Source organism: Corapipo altera, unplaced genomic scaffold, assembly GCF_003945725.1.
Source record: "Corapipo altera isolate COAL_440 unplaced genomic scaffold, ASM394572v1 223, whole genome shotgun sequence".
NCBI lineage: Eukaryota > Metazoa > Chordata > Aves > Passeriformes > Pipridae > Corapipo > Corapipo altera.
In genome coordinates, this window is record NW_020885074.1 from 234,761 (window position 1) to 245,035 (window position 10,275).

The 10,275-nt window shown below is 62.9% G+C and overlaps 2 protein-coding genes across 3 annotated transcripts in view; both read right to left on the minus strand.

Moving 5' to 3' along the window:
- Positions 1-7,045, minus strand: part of IKZF4 (IKAROS family zinc finger 4) — a 21,597-nt gene extending 14,552 nt beyond the window's left edge. Inside the window, exons 1-2 of one of the 2 annotated variants that reach the window (XM_027669293.1) lie at positions 6,998-7,045; positions 1,254-1,308 (exon numbers count right to left, since the gene is read on the minus strand). In XM_027669293.1, the coding sequence (XP_027525094.1) occupies positions 1,254-1,293 (40 nt within the window). In that variant the 5' untranslated portion in view covers positions 1,294-1,308; positions 6,998-7,045. Of the gene's footprint in view, positions 1-1,253; positions 2,398-2,485; positions 2,596-6,997 lie in introns of those variants that run through there. The other variant, XM_027669292.1, reaches the window with a different exon arrangement.
- A 1,117-nt stretch (positions 7,046-8,162) lies between these two features.
- SUOX (sulfite oxidase) overlaps positions 8,163-10,275 on the minus strand; it is a 2,847-nt gene continuing 734 nt past the window's right edge. Inside the window, 1 exon segment of the mRNA XM_027669246.1 lies at positions 8,163-9,702. Within this exon segment, the coding sequence (XP_027525047.1) occupies positions 8,272-9,702 (1,431 nt within the window). The 3' untranslated portion in view covers positions 8,163-8,271.

A 10,275-nucleotide genomic window follows, 5' to 3' on the forward strand; every position in this document is an offset into this window, starting at 1 on the left:
CGGGATGGGCCAAGGGGCTCAGATGGAGCAGGATGGACCCGGGATGGGCCAAGGGGCTCAGATGGAGCAGGATGGACCCGGGATGGGCCAAGGGGCTCAGGTGGAGCAGGATGGACCCGGGATGGGCCAAGGGGCTCAGATGGAGCAGGATGGACCCAGGATGGGCCAAGGGGCTCAGATGGAGCAGAATGGACCCGGGATGGGCCAAGGGGCTCAGCTCCCCCAGGCAGGAATGACACAAAGCACAGCAAAGTCATTATCAGCACAGTCCAAAGGCCATTTTTTTGGGATGAGTATCCACAGCATTTAGAGCCTGAGGAGCATGGAGAGGCCCCTTCCCCACCTCCCCCTCGCTCCCACCCCCTCTGTGATAACTCCATCTCTACCAGAGCTGGTTCAGAACTGTCTCGGTTTCCTGGGAAGGATCCAAGGAGACGGAATATTTCTCACGGAGTTTCCAGATTTTTGGTCCTTCACTCCTGACAAACAGGAACTTGAACCGTTCCCCTTCCCTCCCAACTCCAGGAGCTGCTCAAACCTCAGTCCCAAAAGCTGGAATCCAGGAAGGATTCACTGTGCTGAGGGAGAAAAGGTCTCCATCCTCCTCCCAACACCTCCAGACCTCCATCCCCTCTGTGCCGTTCATCCAGCACGTCCCAGCTCCCACACAGATTCCTGCCTCTCCAGGGTCAGTCACTGGGAAAGTTTCCTCTGGCTGTGCCACCTGTAAATCTCCACCAGCTCTTGCTCTAATCCTGAGCAAAGATGGACAAACTGAGGAGTTCTCACTCTGCAAACACCAGTTCCCTGGAGATAAGGACAAATCCCACCCAAACAGCTTTCACCCACTGCCCATCCCAGGTTTCTGCAGGACTATCTAAATCCCCTGGATCCTCTGGGATCCCCTCTGGAGCTGGGCTGTGACCCCCAGCACAAAGACCTTGTTTTCCTTTCAGTTTAACACAAAACCTGGGAATGTCCCCTACCAGCACCCACCAGGTGAAGGCACAAGGACACGAACTCCAACGAGAACTTCCCAGGTTTCACCTCAGAGCTGGGAATTTTACTACCCTGTGGGAATTAACCCTTCTCAGATACTTAATGAAACTGGTGTTCCCAACACTGTTCCCAACACTGCTCCTCAGTGTGTGATGGAATGGGCTGGGGCAAAGCCACGGAGCACAGGGCAGGAGGAGGGAGCTGAGCATCCAAACCCAACCAAACCAGCCTGGAAAAATCCAGCTTGGACCTACCAGGTATGTAGGCTCGCCCGTTACAGTCTTCTATATCCATCTTTGAGGGCTTTGGCTGGAAGAGAAAGCAGAGCCCAGTCAGGATCAGCCTCTGGAAGCTGCTCGGGTGTCTCCTCTTCATTTTATCCATGACAAGAATCAGGATTTTGGGCAAGGAGAGAACATCAACACCCCGCAGGCGGCCTCACAATGGCCAACCCCAAATCCACCACCACCCTGAAATCCAAGGAAAATCTGCCATGTCCTTGTTTCCTGGCACCCCACAGAGACACCCAACGTTTTAGATGCTCAAATGGCTTTTATGGATCAATCCCCAGCTGCTAAAACCCCAAATGAGCCCAGTTTTGGGGACAGGAGTTGGGCTGTGTGCAGTTGCTCTAATTGGCTGTTGGCTGGGTCAGGAATGGAGCATTTGCTGTGGAGAACAATTAAACCAGGGACAATTTGGGAGATTAATTGTCTCCTTGATAAGGAAAGCTGATCTGCAGCAGCCCCCTTGGGGGGTCCCTCCATCCCATGGAGCTTCCTGAGCCAACACAAATCGATTGTTCCCTTCCCAATTTTAACAATAAACTGCTCCTGGATGGGCCAAATCCGGGGAGTCTGGGATGCACATTCCCAGAGCTGCTCCGGATCCGCAGCTAAAGAGGTGCCTCGTGTCCTTAAGTGCCACGGGCACCACGGGAACTCGAGGCAGTTCTAGTTAGTGAGGGATTAGTTGATTAGTTAATTAGTTATAGGGGCTGCACAGAATAAGGACAACACGGGCTGCTGTCGCAACACTGGCGCTGCTCCCACCCTGGCATCTGTGTCACCGGGGTGGAGGGGACACCCCGGGCTGAGGACAATCCTGGGGCTGAGGACATTCCCAGGGCTGAGGACAATCCTGGGACTGAGGACATTCCCAGGGCTGAGGACATTCCCAGGGCTGAGGACAATCCTGGGGCTGAGGACATTCCTGGGGCTGAGGACATTCCTGGGGCTGAGGACATTCCTGGGGCTGAGGACATTCCTGGAATTGAGGACAATTCCAAGGCCCAGGACAATCCCAGGACTGAGGACATTCCTGGGACTGAGGACATTCCCAGGGCTGAGGACAATCCTGGGACTGAGGACATTCCCAGGGCTGAGGACAATCCTGGGGCTGAGGATATTCCTGGGACTGGGACATTCCTGGGCTGAGGACATTCCTGGGCTGAGGACATTCCTGGGACTGAGGATATTCCTGGGACTGAGGACAATCCCAAGGCCCAGGACAATCCCAGGACTGAGGACATTCCTGGGACTGGGACATTCCTGGGCTGAGGACATTCCTGGGCTGAGGATATTCCTGGGCTGAGGACATTCCTGGGACTGAGGACATTCCTGGGGGTGAGGATATTCCTGGGGCTGAGGACATTCCTGGAATTGAGGACAATCCCAAGGCCCAGGACAATCCCAGGGCTGAGGACCGTCCCAGGGTCAAGGACAATCCCAGAGCCGAAGACAATTCCAGGCAGCAAAAACAGAGCCGAGCACTCCGGAATTCCCCTTCCCGCCCCACAGCATCCATTCACTCCACGAGCTGACAACAATTTGGGCTGGAATCTCCCTCCCCAGCGCTGGGTTGTGCAGGAATTGTGGTCTGAAAACGCATCCTGCAGCTTTATTTCCATGGAAGCCGTAATTTGGCTTTTCAGCCGCGCCGGGGGATCCGCGGGCTCGGCACAACGGGAACGGCAGCGCCGCAATAAAGAGGGATTTCATTTGGAAAGTCTTTTCCCTCCTGGGCTCCACAGAAATCCCCGAAAACAGGAATTTTTAATAAAAAAAAATATAAAGGCCAATTGTCTGTCTGAGGGGCGAACACGGCACGGGAAGTGCTGGCACCACTCCCTCCGCTTCCCAGGGAAACCAGGGAACAAGCAGGACCCCAGTCCATGGACAACGAGGAGCGAGAGCCAGGAATTAATTACTGGATGAGTAATTTGAGAGAAATCAATCAGAGGAGCTGGTTCTGTAATTCCTGCTCGTGCCTCCCCATCAATGCCAATGGGATAATGGGCAGGGAGAGGTGGATTCCTCACTCCTTGTTATTTTAAGAGAACCCAGAAAAAAAACATCAGGAGCTCTTATTTCCACAGTTATTTTCCTTAATTTTGTCTGAGGCCTCCCGAGCAGGAATTGGGATTAAAAGCTGCAAATTCCCAAAGTTCTCCCCAGCCCTGTGGCAACACCCAACCTCAGCTGGGAAATGGCCCTGCCAGTTCTCTGAGCCCTTTGGAGTTGGACGAGCAGCCCAAAAATCTGCGCAGACAGACGGACGGACAAAGCCCCGACACATCCCTGGGATAACGGGGCCGCTCCCAAGGACACGGCCCGGCTCGGAGCTCCCCTCCCCAAACCCCTGGAGCACCAATCCCTCCTCTCCCGGGGGGTGTGACCCACTCCGGGGGCCCGTCTCCAAACCTGTCTCCAAACCTCCCTCCCGATTCCAGGTGGGATTGCCCCGGGAATTGGAGGCGGGAGCGCGACACAATTAGAGCAGCCTCTCCTTCCCACGGAAACCAGGACTTTTCCCCAGGTGGCAACAACTCAAGGAAACAGAAAAGTCCTCCAGAGCAGCCCCACTTAAATCCCCCCATTACAGCTGTGACCGTCCTAGAACTGGGAAAAGCCTCTCAAATCCACGGATCCCCACCTGGATCCCCCTTTATTGTTCCCATTGTGCCCGAGGCGCCGTGAAGCGACTCCGACGCTCAGCCTGGGGACACTTCCCACCTCCAGACCCCCCAGTCCCACCCCAGCAGGGAATCCACCAGACCCGGGTGGGATCCCAACCCCAGCACCACGGAGGGAACTGCTCAGCTCCCACCAACTCACACGGAACCGGCCTGGAACAGCAAATCCCCTCGGTCTGAGCCGTCCCTCTGCCGCAGGGATTCCTTCCCGGGACATCCCGGGGCAGGTTGGACCCTCTGAGCCAGGAAGACCCCTCGGGAGCGGTGGAATTCCTCCCGGAACACCTCCCAGACACCACCCCAGCCCTGTCAGTGCCGAGCTCTGGCTCCTGTCTCTGCGCTGATCCGCTGCCAGGCAGCTCATCCTGGCTCTGGAAGCACCAGGAAAATGTTTCTGGGACAAACACCTCCAAGCCCCCTCGGGTAGGAACCAGTAACCACCCGAAATTCCCAGTTTCCCTTCCCAAGCCCTGCTTCCGTTCAGCTGCAGTTTATTTTCCGACGTTGAGGACGTTTTTTCCACCTTTGCTGCTCCAAAACCCCAAAGGTTGTGTCAGTGGAAATGTTCCGGAGCCCATGGAAAGCCCCATCCCACCAGCATTCCCAGAGAAATGCCAAGGAAGCGGCTCCGCCAGGGCAGGGAAAAGGGAAAATAAAGTGCTGGGAGAGGTTTTATCCATGATCAAACAGCTCCCATTGTTCCCAAATTCTGAGGGATTTTACTAAATAAAATGGAACAGTGGATACAGGGGGACAGTCCCCTCTGACATTCCCAGGAAAGGTGCCCCGGGGAATTCCGAGGTTGCTGTTTTAGGGATGGGGCAGAGCCCCCCCCGACCATTCCCGGTCTCTCCCACGGCTCAGCCTCCCCACGGAGCCTTAAACCCCAGGACAGGCCTGACAAGGAATCCCAGAATTATTTTGGCTGGGAAAGATCTCCAGGATCACCCAATCCAAGTCCCCCCCCCCCCCCCGACCCTGGTTATGGGCTGGGATCCTCTCCCACAAATCCCCCGCATTCCCAGGGCCTTTTTCCTGGAACCAGGCACACACGGCTGCGAATTCCACCCTTTTTGTGGCTAAAGCAGGGAATGAAATTCCAGACAAATCCCAGCCCGGGGGTGGCCACGGGGCCCAGCTGCGGGCGGGGACTCCAGGCACTGCTTCCCATGGGAGCAGGGATGTTATTTTTCCCTAATACTCCCTGTTTGGAGAAGCTCCTCCCCGCCGGAGCAGCTCTGGCCGGACATCGGCCCTTCCCGGAGAAACCATCCCAAAACGGGGAACAACACGAAATTCCTCACTTTCGGCACACTCCCAGCATCCTGCAGCTCCAGGGAAGTTCGGATTCCGAGCCAACCCGGGGGGATGTTTTCTCCCCGTGCCTTTGTCTGGGATCCAACCCCGGGGGCACCGCGCAGTAAATCACCCCGGGAGGGCTGGAAAACCATTCCAGGGGAGCCGGGGAGGGGGGAGAAGCTCCGGGACAGACAGACAGACAGGACGGAGATCCGGCCTCACTCCCGGCTCCTCCGACGGGGTTTGAACTGGAGCTGATCCGCCGGGAGCCCAGAAACGAACGCCCTGCTGGGAGCTCCCTCCTCGCTCCCGTCCCGTCCGTGCCCCGGGATAACCCCGCCGTTCCCTTGGGATCGCCATTCCCCCGGGATCGGGAGCCGCTGGCACCTTCCCCGGGGCTCCCTGGGCTCAGGTTTCCCGGAGTCCTTGGAAGCAAAAGCCCAAGATGAGGCTAAAAATCCCTTTTCCTGGCTCTGCCGGGACGTGGCTCGGCCTTCCCGGGGGGACACCGGGACACCCCTGGACCCCCCCGTCCCCTCCAAGGATCCAGAGGGTCCCACGGCGAAGAGGTTTCGCCTCAGGAGCTTTCCCAGGAGCCTCCTCCGGGAATTCCCCAGAGCTTTCCCAGGAGCCTCCTCCGGGAATCCCCCCGGAGCTCCGGGCAAGGGTGGGAATGGACATGGAATAATTTAGGGGTCGGCACAGTGGGAGGGTCCCAGCGGGAATAGGGTCGGGAGCACGGGGATGGGGGGGGTTTATCCCATCCGGAGCCACGTGCTGCCCATCCCGGTGGATTCCAGAGCCTCCCTGGATTCCCCCCTGCCTGGGGGGATCAGTAAGGGGGGAAGGGGGGTCAAATCCCAGCGTCCCGTGCCAGGGACAGGGAGGAGACTCCGGCATTCCCGGGCTGGAATTTCCCCGGGCTGGAGGGGAAAACTCTGCCCGGGAAAAGCAGCCCCGGAGCCCCCCGGGCAGGTGCGTCCGGGGGGGCAACAGGGGCTCCCTCAAACCCCCAGAGCCTCCTATGAGCCCCCCCCGCCCAAAATCCCATCTCCCAAAAAATGAGGGCAGGAGGAAGGGAGGGAAACGGGGGGGAACGATCCCGGGGACGGAGCAGGAAAAGCCCAGGAATTGCGGTGGGGGCTCCGCTGTTCCCCCGGGCAGGGCGGGACCCCCCCAGGACAGGGCGAGACCCCCCCCAGGACAGGGCGAGACCCCCCCAGGGCACGCTGGGACGTCCCCGGGGGAGCCCCGTTATTCCCACAAATACCTCTCCATGGATCGCTCGGGGGGGGTCCCACCGGGGGGTCCCACCCCCACAGAGGGGGGTGTTTGAGGGGGACACACCCCCCCCTCAAAACGGGGGGGCTCAGAGGGGATTTCGGGGCGCAGCCGCCCCCCCCGCGCGGTGTCACAGCCCCCAAATCCTCCCGGTTCCCCTCCCTTCCCGCCCCCCCGGCACAGACCCCGCTCAGCACCCGACCCCCCCAACCACCCCCCCCAAACCGACCCCTGACACCCCCCGGGGGGACACGGACCCCCAAAACAGCCCCCCAAAGAAACTCCTGACACCCGCCGGGGGGGGACACGGACCCCTCCCCAGATCAGCCCCCCCCAACACACCCCCGCGGACGGACAGACACCGCGCCCCCGACCCACCGCCCGCAAAGAGCCCCCCGCCCCCCAGCCCAGCCCCCCCCGCGTCCCGTCCCGTCCCGTTCTCACCGGCGGGGTGGGGGCGGGCTCGGGAGGCCCCCCCGGCCCGGCCCGGCCCTGGGGGGCTCAGGGGGGTCCGGGAGCGGCGGCGGCGGCGGCTCCACCTGAGGAGGCCCCGGGCCCCCCCCCCCCGAGCCACTTCCGGCCCCGCCAGCCCGCGCCGCCGAGCGCCGAGCGCATCGAGCGGGGCCGCGGGGGGGGCAGGCGCGGGGGCTCAGCCGAGCGCCGAGAGCATCGATGGGGGAATTGGGAGGGAGGGGAGGGACGAGCGAGGATCGATGGCCCGTGATCGATCAGCGGGGGCCGATAGCCGGCGATCGGTAACCAAGGATCGATGGCCGGTGATGCATAAGCGAGGGCTGATAGCCGGTGATCGATAACCAGGAATTGATAGGCGGTGATCGATAACCAAGGGTCGATATCGGGGCTCGTTTACTGAGAACCAATAGCCAATAGCTGGTGATCAATACCGAGCACAGATGGCCGACAGGGCAGGGACGGGCTGGGAGGTATCAGGGGGTCCCCAGGGCAGGAAGGGCCGGGGGGGCCTTGGGCTCAGGGGTTATTTAGTATTGGGGGTTATTTGGGGTTTGGGGTCCCATGGGGTCAAGGGTTATTTAGGGTTGGGGGTCCCATGGGGCTGCAGGTTATTTAGGATCGGGGCTCTAAGAGGGTCAGGGGGTCCCATAGTGTTCATGGGGTCTTATAAGGTCACAGGGTCCCATGGGGTCAGGAGCCTATTTAAGGTCAGGGGGTACCACAAGGTCACAGTGTCCTGTAGGATCAAGGGGTCCCATAGGATCAAGGGGTTATTTAAGGTCAGAGGTTATACAGGGTCACAGGGCTCTATAGGATCAGGGGGTCCCATACAGTCAGGGGGTTCCAGAGGGTCACAGGGTCCTATAAGGCCACAGTGCCCCATAGGAGCAAGGGGTCCCTTGGGTCAGGGGTTTATTTAAGGTCAGGGGGTCCCACGGCATCAGAGGGTCCCACAGGATCAAGGGCTCCCACCCAGTCAGGGGGTCCCACGGGGTCCCAAGGTCACCTGTGCACAGGGGGGTCCCTTGGCAGCCACTCTGAGGGGTCCAGGGGGCTCTGTGAGGTCCCCAAACCCACCCCCCCTCCCGTCCCCATCCCGCTGTGCCCTCGCTGCCCCAGGAAACAGCCAACTCCATAAAACCTCCCGAATCTTTATGGAGCCGCTTTCACGTGCCGGGGGCCATAAAACCCGGCGACCTTGGAGCCGCGTCCCCGCGTCCCACGCGCCGGGGCCGCCCAGGGGCTCAGCGGGTGACGGAGACGCGGACGCGGTGCCAGGCGTTGCTCAGGACCCCGCGCAGGTTCCAGATGGGCCCCACGGTGTCGGGCTGCACGTTGTAACTGGCGTCCACGGCCTTGCACACGATCTCCAGCTCCGCGCCCGCCGCCACGGGCGCCCGCAGCTCCCACAGCACCCAGGCCCAGGCCCGGCCCGGCGCCGGCCGCTCCCCCGCCAGCTCGGCCGCCCGCCACGTGCGCCCGCCGTCCAGCGACACGTCCACCCGCACCACCCGGCGCCCGCCGCCGCTCCACGCGTAGCCCTTGACCGCCAGCTCGCCCGGCGGCACCGCCGCGCCCGGCCGCGGCTGCGTGATGGCCGACTGCACCGGCAGCTCCTGGATGGCTGGCGCCGTCCGGTAATCCACCGTGTCCCAGTCCACCGACGGGCAGAAGCCCTTGTAGTCGTTCTGCTGCCAGTGGCTGGGGCTCTCGGCCGGGCTCACGGCCACGCGCCGCAGCCACTTGACGCTGCGGGCGCCCACCACGCCGGGCACCACCACGCGCACGGGGAAGCCGTGGTCGCGCGGCAGCTCCTCGCCGTTCATCTCATAGGCCAGGAGCACATCGGCGTCGGGGCTGACGGCGCGTCCGTAGGGGATGGAGGCTCCGTAGGGAGCCCCCCCCACGTCCTCGTCCAGCCCCTCGAAGCAGACGTGCCACTCGCCGTCGCGGCGCTCGCCGAAGCCGGCGTGGAGCAGCACGTCCCGCAGGCGGGCGCCGCCCCAGCGCGCGGTGCTGATGGCCCCGATGTCCCAGGGCAGCCCCTTGACGGGGCGCACACGGCTCATCTCGGCGCGGCGGTTCCCGGCGCACTGGAGCGTCGCCGTCACCTCGTGCTTCGGGAAGCGGCTCCGCAGCTCCGGCAGCGACAGCGACAGCGCGCGGCCCCCCGGGCCCTCCACCCGCAGCCGGTACGAGCCGGGGTCCACGGCGGGCACGGGCAGGTGGTTGCGGGTGAAGAAGAGCTCGTTGGGCGTCAGGAAGCTCTCGGTCAAGAGCTCCGCCGGCGGCTCCGCGTTGAACGGCTTCAGGCTGTTGACGCGCAGCCCCGGGTGCCGGGGGGGGTCCCCGGCGAAGGGGTCCTGGGCGGCGTCGGGGCTCGGTGGGGCCTCCTCGGGGCTCAGCTCGCCCACCTTGTACTCCCGCAGCAGCTCCAGCACGTGGGGCTGGCTGTGCACGGCGTAGAGGGCCCAGAAGGGCTCCAGGGCCCCCCCGGCCGCCAGCAGCACCTTGTCGGCCCCCCCCGGGTGCAGCTCCACAAAGTCGGTGACATCGAAGACCTCGGTGCCGTGGGTCACCCACACCCGGTCCCCAGGGCTGCGGTGCCGCCGCACCTCCTCCCGTGTGTACAGGGGGTACCGGGGGGCCGGGGTGGCCTTGGCTGCCTGGGCGTTCTGCGGGACCCCGGCCCCGTCAGGGGGGGGACGCTGCGCCCGGGGACCCTTCCCCGGGGCTCCCCCCCCCGCCCAGGACTTTGGGGTGTCCCCCCAAACTCAGGCCCTTGCTGAGGTGACCCACAGTTGGGAGGGGAAGGGGCACCCCCTCCCCAGCTAAACTCGCTGTGCCCGTTCCAGAGAAGAACCGGGGGGGTCCCAGAGGATCCGGATTCTCCCCCCCATCCCCCGGTACTGTATCCCCCAGACCCCGCTGGCTCGGTGCCGTTCCCCCCACCCCGGGATCCACCCCTCGCCCCGGTGCCACTCCTTTCCCCCGCGATCCACCCCCGGCACCACCCCCTTCCCCCGGGATCCACCCCTCCGGTTCTCCATCCCCGGGACCTCGCTGTCCCGGTGTCACCCCTTTCCCAGGATCCAGTGCCCCCCCTTCCCCGGGTGCCACCTCCTTTTTCGGGATCCCCCCCCCCCCCTCCGTGGGCGCGGACGGCCCCGCGCCCCAGCAGCGCCGCCACCCCCGGGGCCCCCCCCCGGCGTCCCCCCCCGGCCGCGGCACCGGCGGCGAACCGGGAG